The 13,928-nt window shown below is 42.5% G+C and overlaps 1 protein-coding gene across 4 annotated transcripts in view; it reads left to right on the top strand.

Annotated features, from left to right (window-relative positions):
- The window catches only part of Mre11 (MRE11 homolog, double strand break repair nuclease), a 52,638-nt gene that overhangs the window by 22,879 nt on the left and 15,831 nt on the right, over positions 1-13,928 (top strand). For all 4 annotated transcript variants that reach the window (XM_028763373.1, XM_028763372.1, XM_028763374.1 and 1 more), the window contains exons 10-14: positions 834-914; positions 2,943-3,069; positions 5,130-5,233; positions 6,590-6,763; positions 9,211-9,273. In XM_028763373.1, coding sequence (XP_028619206.1) covers positions 834-914; positions 2,943-3,069; positions 5,130-5,233; positions 6,590-6,763; positions 9,211-9,273 — 549 coding nt within the window. The remainder of the gene's footprint in view (positions 1-833; positions 915-2,942; positions 3,070-5,129; positions 5,234-6,589; positions 6,764-9,210; positions 9,274-13,928) is intronic.

Below are 13,928 nucleotides of genomic sequence, written 5' to 3'. Positions count from 1 at the left end.
GACTGAGCAGATCTCCTTAAAGCTCTTTCCCGTCCAGGGGTATAGTCACTAGCACAGGTGGCTGTCACTGTAATACACTCAGTTCACTTTCTTGATTGTGCTAATCACATTCCAAGTACTCTATGTCCACATGTGCTTCATGGCAGTAGCACCAGATACTGCACAGGTAAATATTATTTCTGAGGAGCAGGCATGGTGCCACATTCCCATAATCCCAGTACTTGGCAGGTGGAGGCAGGCAGATCAGGGCAGCATTATAAGATCACACACTTGGAAAGGACCTCAGATTGGCAAACAGCTGCAGCCATTAGGAAGATGTGTTGGAAATAAAATCTGCCTTCTTGGACCGTAGCTCTCTCAGGAGCAATGTAGGATAAGTGCTTTGGTTTGGGGCTCTCTCTGAGATTTTATACGCTTGATCTGGTACAGCATTAACATGTTGGAAACATTCATATTGTTTAATTGAGCTTTTCCAAGGTAAACAATCCAAGATCCTGTAGATTCCTGCAGAATCTACATGACATCACTGAAAACTCAGTTTATTTGGTTTAAAGTTAAGGTGGGGTAACCCATGTTGAAACTTGAGTAGGAAATTGGAACAGAGTCAGTATTGTAGACTTTCTTGTGAAGAAGTTAGAATAGGGATGGACAAATTACTGAGAGTGTTTGTAAAATAAACTGTTAAAGGATGAGATTGGTGGGGGCAAACTTAAAGAATGCAGTCAGCAAGATGGGGACCAGGGTGGCTGAGGAGCTGTGTGGAACTCTGCAGTAATATAAACTATGTCAGCCAGTTTACACAAAGTTTAATACTTTGGCATTTTTATTCTGAGATTGAAGAAATGCTTGACAATGCTGAGCGGGAGCGGCTCGGGAATCCTCAACAGCCAGAGAAGCCTCTTATCCGACTACGGGTAAGTGTTGTGTGCATTAACCAACCCTTCTTAGTCTACAACGTACACTTAACATGCTTTCCTGAACATTAGTGAGGCAAGTGCTTGGAGTAATGGGAAGAGGGAAAAACGGGAAGCTGGAAGCCGTGGGCTTGGTCTAATCTCAGGTGAACTTTACTGATTTGCTAGTGTATTCATACTTGTGTTGTTTCCTAAACAATTTGTTTCTGCTCTGTCCTTGCTCTGCCCTCCTGCTCACCTCTGGGCACCTTGGCTTTGCTGAAGCTCCTGGGAGGAATTGCATGTATTCTCATTCTCCATGAGTCCACTCCAGCACCCCCTGCAGGCCCGCTGTGAGATGGAGCCTATGGCTCTCCTGCCATGCTGGTTCACTCCTGTTGTCCTTTCTGTTCTCAGTATAAATTCTTGAACATACTGTGTGCAGTTTGCTATTTTGGTTACTGTGAGTCAGCCTGTCCTTCCCACTGTGGTAGAAACAGGGTAGAGTGTGTTCATTTGCCCCACTGCTGCTCCCTTTCCACCAGCCCTGCTGTGTGTTTCTAATCTTTCGTGTCCTAAGACAGACATAGCCTGCAGTCACTGTCATCAAGCTCTGATGGAGCAGCTGACTTGTAATTTTGAGTTCACTTCAGTTTTTGCCACTGAATTCCTCTCAGTTACTCTCTGAGCTCTCTCCAGCTTCTCCTGTCTCTTAGCCATCTTTTTATTTTGAGCATATGGCTTTAACAGCATCTGGTAGTAGTGAGTCCTGATTTTTTTTTTTTTTTTGTAAGTACTGTGCTCAGGAAGTGTGGCCTTAAGCCAGCAGCCTTGGCATCATCAGTGTTTAAAATGTGCAATTCCAGGTCTCACATTGACCTTGTTGCCTTCTGACAAGATCTTCAAGAGATTTGTGTGCACATTACCTAGGGGCTGAGAACTTGGTAATGCTCAGTCCAGGAGGCTGGTGCTTGGTGGTCAGAGTAGTCAGTCTCACACTGAAGAGACCAAGAACTCTGCGATTGTAGACACCAAGAACAGTTCAGGAGGCTGGTCCCTCAGCAGTCCCAGTCTGGAGAGCCACTGGGTCCCCAGTCAGTGGACAAAGCCTGGAAATGCTTGTTGTAATGTAAGTGAAGGAATAGGCAGCAGCAGCAGCAGGATAAACCAACTCAGCAGCAAGAGGGAAGGGCAAGTGAGGAAACCATGACTCTTCTTCCTGCCCTTTTTATCTGCACTCTTACTGTGAGATGCTAGCCAGGTTTGTGGGTGGATTTTCCCACAACAGTTAAGGCAATCAAGACAACTAATGGTCTAAGAGGGTTAGAGTCTGCTGGTGGAGCAGGTGATAGGCAGCAGGTGATAGGCAGTGTTTGATGTAGAAGCTGAGGGCTCACATTTTTAGCCATAAGCATGAAGTAGAGCATGTAAGTCAGCAGTAGTTTGTACTTTGAAAGCCCACCTATGGGAAAGCCATACCCCCTAAGCCTGAGACTATGGGGGAATCTCATTCAAACCACCCTACGTAGCCATTTCTCAGAAGCCACAGACAGGACATTTTTCATTGTCTGGATTTTCCTGGCACTGTCTTTGTCTAGTCTGAAGCTGTCTCCCTGGGACCCAGGTGAATAAGCTGACATATGTAAGGAGTGTAGTGTTTTATTTTATTAAGGGTTTATTCCTCTATTTTGAAAGTTGAAACACTGACTTAAAAATCCCACCTTGTTTCCGGCTAGTACCATGCTGTGTGCCTAGGCTATCAGGGAAGACCATTCATTCATTCCATCCTGGGATGGCATTGCCTTGTTCTATTGAACAGGAAGTGTGTTTATGTAAACATCACCTGAGTATTATTCTATCAATAAGACAGATGGTTTAACATCACCATGGTCATTACATACAGAACATGAGTTTAGAAATGTAAAAATATTGAGCTTTTAGATTGATATCAATAGTATACATATCAGACTATAGATGCCAAAAAAAATATGTATTTCTCAAAAATTGACACACTGTTTCCTGGTTTAATGGTTTATTCTGTCTTTCCAGGTGGACTACAGTGGAGGCTTTGAACCTTTCAATGTTCTTCGTTTTAGCCAGAAGTTTGTGGATAGGGTCGCTAACCCAAAAGATGTCATCCACTTTTTCAGGCACAGGGAACTAAAGGGAAAAACAGGTAAACTGGTTATTTTAGAGAGTTAAAGAATTTAGCTGCCAGTATATATCAACCAGTGTTTGGTAAGATAAATACAAAATAGAAGATTTTAGTATTTGTAATATAGACAAAAAAAAAAGGTAAGTGAATATTTTATCTTTTGAACATTTTGGGTATTTTCTTGTTTACTTGCTTTTAGAGGCAGAGTCTTGCTATGTAGCTCAGTCTGGCCTCACACTGTGGATCTTTCCTTAGAGTCCTGAGTGCTAGGACTGCAGGCTTGTACCGTGCCACTCAGCTGCACTCTGTTTTTCAAAGTTGTGACTATCAATGAAGGCTTGGGGCAAGGCTTTCTCTGCGAGTTACAGCGCTCACGGCTTGAGACACCTGTTGTTTACTACCCACACTTATTTCCTACCACAGAAGAACGGTCAGAGTGTATGCTTTCACCTTTTGCAGTATTAAATATTTTGACTTAGTGTATATAGTGCTTTAGACTTCAGAGTTTTGAAGTCAGAAGTGTTCTGTAGTTTGGTATGTTGATGATTGAATAGTTCATTTCCAGCTAAATTTTATAAACACCTAGTGCCCTGTTAACTATTAGACAAAGTCATCAACTAAAATAATGTTTTTTCATAAGAAATATCCATCATGTTTATTACAGAGTACCCCTCCCTTTATACCTAGTAAGAAACTTTTCAGCAATGGTAGAAATTAAGAATAATGGATAAAAGTAAAGAATGCTATGAATTTAACCTGAAGGCATGGTTCAGATACTGAAGGATAGAGAACAGAAAGCCATATGCAAGACCCTTGTTTTGGCTGTGAGTTTTAGTCAGTTACTTCTTAACTCTGTTTGAGTTTTATCTCCAGCAGATTTTGGCCTGGCAATAACTTTTTTATTAAAACTCGAGTTGCTTGGTGGAAATTATGTCTCCTATATGTGTCTTAACTGAAAGTTTCTTATTTTGGTCACTCTTATACTTTACAATATGTGTGATATTGTATAAATTAATACCACTTCCACTGTTAAAATTTCTCATTTATAAAACCAACAGTGTTTTGTAAATGGCCTTAACACAGTGTTTGGCAAATGCAGAGTAGTCATCGTATTTGTAGAGTAATACTAAAGCTTCTGCCTTGGAACTCATAAAAGGTATTTGTCTACCTGACAAGAGGTACACTGAACTAGACGGTGTCTCTACCATCTAGTCATTTTCTAGACTTTCTCTCATGGAAAATGGTTTTTCTCCTTGGGTTTATCATCTCTATTCTGCGTTCTGTGTTCAGACACTAGCTGCCTTTGATGGCTGCATGTAGAGTGTGCCTTCTTGGTGTGCCTTGTTCTCTGTAGCACTTACCACCTTACACTGCCATTGTTTGCTCTCATGGGCAGGGAGTCTTTCTTTCCCTTTCACGTTGTGTTCATGGCACCATTTTCAATTAGCCCATGAAGGTATCAGCAGAGCAAATGCTGGGCCTGTTTGCTGACCTCCTGCCCACTGGGCATTGTTAAACTGCTCTGCACAGGGAGTCAGCAGAAGTACATTCAGTATATTTCCTGTTAGTATTCTCACAGAATGCTGACTGGTGCTTATAGTTGAGACTTAATACAGTCTGTCTGTAAAAGACATTGCCAGTAAAACTGGCTTCCTTTATTTTGAACTGGGGTGTGTGTGCTGGTGACGTCAGCAGCACTTTTCAGTACTGCTGTGATTAGTCCTGGGACCTGCAAGTTCTGCCTACCACCTTTCTATCATTAGTGCAGATAGCCACATAGTGGCAGATGTCAGTAATGCTCTGTTACTGTGAGTGTGTTTTAACGCTGATACTTTCTGAAAGGAAGGGTCTGGGGACAATCTCAGCAGAACAGTGGCAAGAGCCATGGTCCCTTAAGATGAGGAAAGCTAATGTGGACTGTGTGGAAAAAGAAGCAAATCCAAAATAACCCCGGGGACATTGCAAATACAGCTTTCTTTTTTCCTTAAAATTTATGTGGAACCACTGAGGAGTTGGTGAGAGCTTGACTATTTTAATGTGTTGTAGAAGCTGCTGTTTTTTTGCTGGTCTCCTTTCTGTAGGAGAAGAGATCAACTTTGGGATGCTCATCACAAAACCTGCTTCAGAAGGAACAACGCTTAGAGTAGAAGACCTTGTAAAGCAATATTTCCAAACTGCAGAGAAGGTAACTCCATAGAACTCAATCTCTTAGCTAGGGTTTCATTGGAGTGAAGAGACACCATGACCAGGGCAACTCTTATAAAAGAAAATGTTTAATTGGTACTGGCTTACAGTTTCAGGGGTTTAGTTTATTATCACCATGGTGGAAAGCATGGCAGAATGCAGGCAAACTTGTTGCTAGAGGAACCAAGAGCTCTTGATCTACAGGCAGCAGGAGGGGGCTGTCTTCCACACTGGGTGGTGCTTGAGCATAGGAGACCTCAAAACCCACAGTGACACACTTCCTCCAATTGTGCCACTCCCTGTGGTCCAAGCATTCACACATGAGCCTGTGGGGGCCATACCTATCCATACACCACACTCGTGGTTTTTTAAGAATGGGTAACACGGCAGATTTTAGTGTAGACTGTGTATAATTCACAAGTAAATGACTCTTCAGTGCATCTGTGAGGTAACCAGTGTGAGGTAGTTTATATCAAAGTATTCGGTGAGCATTGTTAGTATAACTAACAGGAGTCATTGTTGCCTTTATATTCCTCCTCTATTGCTGCTGTAAAAGTCTCCATCTTACCTTATGTTTGAATGTAGCTTTTTTTTAGTTTAGTTACTTACCGATACAGCCATATGATACTGAAGCTACTTGGACTTCTCTAGTTGTATTACTTATTTTTAAAAACAGAAATTTATTTCCTGGCAGTTGTATAGGTCAGAAATAGCACTGGTCTTTCTGGGCTGAAATCAAGGTATCAGCAGGTCCATATTCCTCTCTGGAAGTTGTAAGGGGGTGTGTATTTCTTAACCTTCCCCAGCTCCTAGCGCTCCTTATGTACCTTGGCTGAGTCTCTTGTCCATGTGCACATCTCTGACCATTTCCCAAGTTAAGTCTTCCCCTGCCTCTCACTTGTTCTTTCTGGAACCCTGTGATTCTATGGGGCTGCCTGGAGAACCCTTGACAAGCTGTGCAATTTATAGCTGGATGATGAACACCCTTAATATCATCTGTAGCCTTAGACTCCTTCACCATATACCATAGTCAGAGGTCCCAGAGTGAGGTGGAGACATCTTTACAGCCATCATCTTGCCTAACCCAATGGTTTATCCTCATCTCTAGTAGTCATTGGTGGCTTCTCTGGGATTGTCAGCCATTTAGGTGTTCACAGCTAGCTGTACCCATCTTTGACTCCCCTCCTATTTTTTTCTGGCCCTTTTAATATTTAGCCATTGGCCTAAGTGCTGCCTGCTGACCCCATACCCTGCAACTTGTCTTTTCCCATTGTAGATTGTGGTTCATTCTTGAGTAGTTACTGGATGAAGGACAGATAACGCTTGTGCATCAAACAGCTTGTGTTATCTTACACAGAAAGTCCAGCTCTCACTGCTGACAGAAAGAGGGATGGGTGAAGCAGTTCAAGAATTTGTGGACAAGGAAGAGAAAGATGCCATTGAGGAGTTAGTGAAGTACCAGCTGGAGAAAACACAGCGGTTTCTTAAGGAGCGCCATATCGATGCTCTGGAAGACAAGATTGATGAGGAGGTGAGCTGCTGACTGACAGCTTTTAAGAGTCATGCTAACATTTGGTTTCGGTTTGGATCCACCCTGGTTAAGTCTCTGATTTGTTTGGTTTCCTCATCTATAAAGTTAAGGGGATAAAGTGATGAATAAATGAGGTAGTGTCTAGGCAGAAGCCAGTAGAGTGTGAGGTGTGACTGGTGCTGAGTAAAGGCTGGTTCTGTCCTAGAGAAAGCGTCTTTCAGAGCTCCAGGGAGGCTTCAGAATGAAGCCTGTAGTGTAGAATTGCTTCTCTTTCACTTTTTTCATTAGTTTTGACTGAGCTTTTGATCTCACCTAGAGCATGCTTTCCCTCTGCATACCAAGGGGCAACAGAGGAAAACTTCCATTGGACTATATTGCAATTTACATATCAAAAAGCAAATCAGAGTATTAAAATATAGAAAAAGTATTTGTAAGTGTACAGAAGAAAAGGCTAGCATTTCCATTATAGTATTAAAAGGCTCATAGAAAGCTTTAGAAAATATTAAACATTTCAGTAGAGCCATGAACAAAAGATGTGAAAAGGGAGTTCACAAGAAGCATGCATGGCTAACAAGCTTGAGAAGGTGATATTTAACCACACTTAACCAAGGACATTCAATTAATTTTAAATGGATTTTGTTTGTCAAATTTACCTTGAGAAAACTGGCTGTCAGTGCACTCTTGGGGGTGTACTGAATCAGCTTCCTGACAGCAGCAAGGCATGGCCCTGGGGCTGTCCTAAGGAAATAGTAACACAGACATTAGTACACAGCAGAACAGCTGCCAGTGCTGTGCTTAGTGGGGGATACTAGGAAACCTTTGTTTCTTTGAACTCTGTCACATAATCCAGAAGTCTAAAGACTTCTATGAAGTATTATGTATTAATAAGCTATTAGGTGTTATGATTTTGGCCAGGTGCCATGGCATGTCCGTGACTTCAGAATTGAGAAGGTGGATGTAGGACTGGGAGTTCAAGGTCATCCTTACTGCACAGTGAGTTTGAGGTCAGCCTGGGCTACGTGAGACCCTGTCTTAAACACAAAGTATGTGTTTGAAAGCCGTGGAAAAGAACTTTCAGTGTAATGTTACAGGCAAACAGGACTGTAAGGGTGCAGAGATGACTTATTTACTGAGTTTCATAACATGCATGAGTGTATAGATACTTGGAGATTCCAAACACACTGGTAAGCCTCTTGGTTATAGATCTGTATTCCATGATGTTACCTTCTCTGTAGAACAAAACACTATTTCATAGATGCAGTCCCTTGCCTCTCATCTTAGTGTGTTTAGCATGACCTTCTTAAAGCCTGCTGTGTTATGTGTAGATAATATCATTCAATGCCAAGTGCTATTCAAGTCAGAGTAGATCCGTGTACTCAGCGCCACTTACTGTATGAGTCTAGATGTATTAAGTCAGTTTGGTTTCTGTTTACACTGATTGCTGAGCTGTACAGTGTGTGTCTGTGTCTTTGTGTCTCTGTATCATGGAAGCCAAGAGCATGGCCTCTAGACTATACTGTCTGGTCAAAATCAGAAGCCTTAGCTGTGTACTGATTCTTGAATTCTTTAAGTTCTCAGTACTTTATCTGTAAAGTGGAGTGTGTAATAAAGTCTCTACTACGCTTGTGAGGATTAAAACAGTGTCTATCAGTTTGCCTCCTACCTGATGTAATTTTCTTGCTCCACATGCTGTTCTGTGTGAAAAGCAGTATTTTTGGTGGTGCCCAAAGTACCATGTCTTATTCTGTCAACCTTTTTTTTTTTCCCTGAGACAGGATCTCTCTATTTAACCTTGACTACTCACTACTCACTATGTAGACTCAGTTGGTCTAGTACTCACAGGGATCCACCTGCTTTTGCCTCCTGAGTGCTGAGATTAAAGGTGTGTACCACCATGCCTGGCTCCCATACTGGCTTTTGACCCATGGTTCCACTGCTCTTGTCAAGGTTTCCAGTGACTCCTTTTGCCAACACCCCTGTCAGGGACCTGCTTTGACTGCTGCCAAACTTCTCGAGTCATTTTTATCTTCCAGGTCTTACAGGACTCCCACACATGGGCATGCTTTCCTCCCTCCTTGGTGGAGTACTCCTGGTATTTCCTGGTAACTTTCTCTCCATCTTCTCAAGGTGGACTTCCCATAGCTTACTTAGTCCTTGGACCCATTTATCTGCACCCCCACTTTCTAACCCAGCTTCATGGTTTTGGGAAGTGTCTCCTAAGCCTTTCTTTCTCAGCTCCAGACTTGCACAGCATATAGCTTGTTCCTTGTGTGTGAAGAACAGATCTCCCAAGCAAAATGCCCATTCTCTGCCCGGCTCTTCCAGTAGAGTTCTATGGACACTTTAGTCTTTGAGTTGCACAGACTGAAAACCACCAAGTTATTCATGATTCTGTCCTTTGTCACCTGTATTCTGATGGGGCTCTGACTTTCTTTGTTGTGGTCTAGGTCCGACGTTTCAGAGAAAGCAGACAGAGAAATACCAATGAAGAAGACGATGAAGTTCGAGAGGTAATTTACAGCTGCAGTGAACTGTGTCTGTAGGTTGGTTTGTGAACCAGAAGTGCCAGTGGGTTTAGTTGGACAGATTGCCCAAGGGTATGTTGTGTCTAGGAGTGAATCCTCTGGCCACCATTGGCTGATTTGAGCTCAGGTCACATTAGCAACAAGTGTGTGACTGTCGTTGCTTTTATCCCTTCTGCTCTTGTTAAAATGTATTTGTACATGTGATGGACACAGATTCAGAGAAAATCCTCATTATTGAAAATAACATGTAGAGATATTTCTGAATTAGAATGTTGGAATCCTCCCAAGTCTTCTTAAATGTCAAGAAAGGTAGATTTGAAACTGCTTACTGAAGTTCCAGGCTTCTGACTATTTCCAGTGCTTGGTCACCTTATGATTGAAATGTGCGTGTTTGTTTCCTGGTTGTGTGTTCTCTGTATTTTGATTACTGTCACTGTTTCGTGGTTATTTTACACATTACTGACTCCTGAGACTTCGTCTGAATTGCTTTCAGTTGGTGGTTTTCATGGTTGTTGTGTGAGTATCCTGCTAGGTGTACAAGTATGCAAGAGTATGGTCAAGTGTGGTCTTTGACCACAGAGTGTCTTCATTAGTCTCATTACTCTCCTTAAAAGCATAAGAGCTGGAGCTGAGGGCATATCTCAGTGCTCAGATGCCTACCCAGCATGTGTGAGGCTGTCGGATTCATCCCTGTCACTACCAAAAAAAAAGGGAATTTTGAATATTTTATATGGAAATGTAACATTTCAGGTAAGAGCCCTTCAAAGCTTAAAAGTTAGCTATATTTTTAAAACATTTGCAGGTAACAGGATTTCCTGGGCTTTTAAAGTCTTTACTAGACAGTAAAGATTGGGTTTTGTAGGCTGCCATTTTCTCATGCTGTATCAAAGTGCCCGAGACCATGTGATTTATAAAGCATAGGAAAATGTTTGAGCTCACAGTACCAGAAGCTGGGAAGGCCAGAGAACGTGGTGCCAGCATCTAATTAGAGTCTTCCTGGAAGGCTCTGACTTGTCAAATCACATGACACAGTAGGGAGTGAGTGTGCTAGCTTTCTTTCAGAACAGAGCCATTGTCTATGTAACTCATGAGTCCATTGATTCTGTGAATAGATTAATCCACTCAGGAGGCCTGAGCTCATACAGTGACCACTCCATACTATTGATAAGTGTGGCTTTCTACATAAAGTTTACAGCACGTGAAGTCCGGAAAATATATTAAATCATAGCAATAAGCAGTTCCAGAATATTTTGGGTGCTGACAGGGTTTTCAGCCTGAGAATCCTACTCAACTTGAGTAATAGAGTTGACATTTCCCAAGATATAATTCACAGCTTTGTCAGAATTTCTGAGCTCAGAATATGAATCCTATTACTGTGTATTAGTTATTTTAACAGACAAATTAAAATATACATACCATAGAGCTAGCTACTTGTTCACATGGGAAAAACTCAAAATTGTTTGTTTTAGGTACAAGTTGACTTGGAAACATAGGACCAGGACTAGACAGTAAAGATTGGGTTTTGTAGGCTGCCATGATCTCCATCCTGTGCTCTGCTGTCTCTTGTTGTCCTATAAAAACTTAGCACTATTCTTAGTCTGGCACACACTCCTTGTTTTTCTGACTTATAAGTTTTTGGGTCCTTTCTGAATTTAGACGGGGTTGGTATACCATTTCAAAATGTGATGCCAATCCTAACCCAGAGTGAAGGGGGATTCACAGGATGGGAGGAAGGGTTTATGAATCATACGTACAAGTAATTGATGTCCACATGGCATTAAAAGGGGCTTCTTAAATTCAACAATAATAGCAACTTAAAATGGACAAAGGGCTTGGCTAGCCATCTTTTCTTTTCAAAGGTTTTCAAGTGCTCTGTCAGCACTTGAGGATTCTAAGTATTCACAATGCAGAGAGCCTTGACAGCACCCACACTGGAGAAGCAAGAGTGAGACCAGGGAGAGAGTGAGAACAGAACAGAACAAGGGTGAGGACTGGCACCTGTGTGTGCAGCCTGGAGCTCCATACCTCCTGAACAAGGGAACCTGATGCCTGGGGTGGAAAGCAATATGGCCACTCCTGAGAAAGATAAAACACAGGCTTAAGTATAAGCCAAGGGGATTGGAGGCGGAGCCTCAAGTGAATACTCATCTGCCAGTGCTCGCAGAGTATGATTAACAGTAGCCAAATTAGACACAGCAAGTTTCTATCAATAGGGCACTGGATAAGCAAACTGTGGTATCTTCCTGCAAGGAAATGCTAGCATATTACAGTCTGACATATGCTCCAGTGTGCAAGGAGTCTGAGCACACACTGAGTAGGAAAGAGCCAGATTCCAATGGACTAACGTGATGTTTCATCTGTATGTGGTACTGTGTTATTCAGTCATGGGGATGGAGCAGAACTGGGATTCCCAGGGACTTGGGGGTAGAGAATGGATAGAGTTTCAGTTTAAGATGAAGAGTAAGTCTACAGTTAGTAACTTAAAGCTATTATGCAGAAATGGTTAGTTAGAACACTTTGACTATAATATTTGAGAAAATGAAAATAAAGATGGTATTTAGACAAACAAAAATAGATCATTTGGAAATGATGGTTTATCACTTACAAATAAGCATAACAGTGGGGCACAGGGGTTTAAGTGCTGTTGCCCATTGCTGCTGCTATAGAGGTGCTGTGCTAGCTTGCCTTCTAATCACTGGTGTCTATGAGTACCTGTTTCCATCATCCCGCATTTTGTTCCACTACTAGAAGTTTGATCTTTGTAGCTCTCAAGGGATTCTCTCTTGATGCTGTGTTTGATACATGCTTCTATTTTTGAACAATGAATGCGCGTTCCCTACACCCCACTCCTGGAACTGAGGACTGAACCCAGGTCCTTGCACTTGCTAGGCAAGTGCTGTACCACTGAGCTAAATTCCCTAATCTCTTTGAGCAGTTTTTTAATATATATAAAGCATTCATGTGAAGTACCTACTTATAGTAGGGTAGAGGGTAACTCCTGCTTCTCTGTGTGCATTCTCTTCCTCCTTCTTTTCCTTTCCTCCTCTTCCTCTTCTTCCTCCTCCTCCTCTTCCTCCCCTCCTTCTCTTCCTCATCCTCTTCCTCCTCTTCCTCTTTCCATCCACCTTCAAATTTTGTCGTGTAGAATTATCCACATATTCCTGAAACCTGTTGTTTAAATAAGGAGTGGTGGGAAGTTTAAGGCCTTTGGCATCTAGGGAGGGGGAATATGGGGCCTCTTCTTTGTGTTCTGTTCGTGTGAGATGTATTAATATGTATGGGTCCCTGACCTGCAATCACTCTGCAGATCCTGTTACTTGCATGCCAGCCTTCCAGGTACTCCTGGGCTCTGTTGTATTCATGAATACTGGCCTGTTGTTTCCTCTGTGTATGTCCAGTACTGTCACTGCCTTGGGCTGGCTTGGGGGAAACTAGGCACTTGTTCTGTGCTGCAGCACTGCTGTTATAGCGGTGGGCTCTGCTCTTTGGAAATTTGGCTCAGCTCAACTCTAAAGCTTTCTTGGTTCTGGATGGTGTTTGGGGATTTTTGCTGGATTGTTTTGTTGTTTTGTTTTTAGCTTTGTGTGTATGAGTGTTTTGCCTACATGTATGTCTGAGCCACATGCTTGCCTAGTATCCAAACAGTCCAGAAGAGGGAGTTGAACTTCCTGAAAATGGAGCTGCTGATGGTTGTGAGCTGCCTTGTGGTTGCTAGGATTCTAACCAAAATCCTCTGCAACAACAGCTAGTGCTCTTAACCTTGGGCCGTCTTTCCAGGTCCTGGGTGGTATATTTAAGCAATTTTCTTAAAATATTCTTGGGTGATTAGACTGTTGATACCATCTGTTTTTTTCTTGAGGCTCTAGGTTGTTTTCCGGACCGGCATTACAACTCATTTATTTATTCTAATATTTTACTTGCATATGTGTGTATGTGTTCATGTGTAGACATGTGTGCAGAAGACAGTCTTGAATGTTTTTCCTAGGTGCTGCTACTTTGTATGTGTTTGTGTATGTGGGGCCAGAGATCAATGTGGGGTGTCTTCCTCTATGGCTTTCTACCTTATTTTTTGAGACAGGGTTTCTTACTGAACCTGGAGCTTACTGATTAGGCTAAGCTGGTGGGGCTAATATGTTCCAGAGATTGTCTGCGTCTTCTCTAGTGCTGTGATACTAGACATATGCAGTGGTGCCCAGATGTTTAACGTGGGTTCTGGAGACCCAACTCAGGTCCTCATGCTTATGCAGCAGGCACTTTACCAACTGGGTCGTCTCCCTAACCACTACCTTCCCTCATCCCCTCCCCAGACAGCATGTCTTGCTGGCCTGAAACTTACCAAGTAGTTCAGGCTGGCCATGAGCCTAGTGATCCTCCCTTCTTGGGCTCCCTAGTGTTGGCATTGTAAGTTGAGATCACTGTACATGGCTTTCACATGGGTGCTAGGCTTGAACTCACATCATTATGGTTTGTCTACTGAGCTATTGCCTCAACTTTTCCTAGCTTTGTTGGAAACTGAATTAACCTACCTCCTTTATACCTCAGATCCTGCATCCTGCAACTTCAACCCTCACCCCACTCCTATCTTGTCTACTTTCTACACACACACACACACACACACACACACACACACACACACACAC

Source organism: Grammomys surdaster, unplaced genomic scaffold (assembly GCF_004785775.1).
Source record: "Grammomys surdaster isolate TR1022 unplaced genomic scaffold, NIH_TR_1.0 138, whole genome shotgun sequence".
Lineage (NCBI taxonomy): Eukaryota > Metazoa > Chordata > Mammalia > Rodentia > Muridae > Grammomys > Grammomys surdaster.
This window is presented reverse-complemented; position numbering and strand designations above follow the sequence as displayed.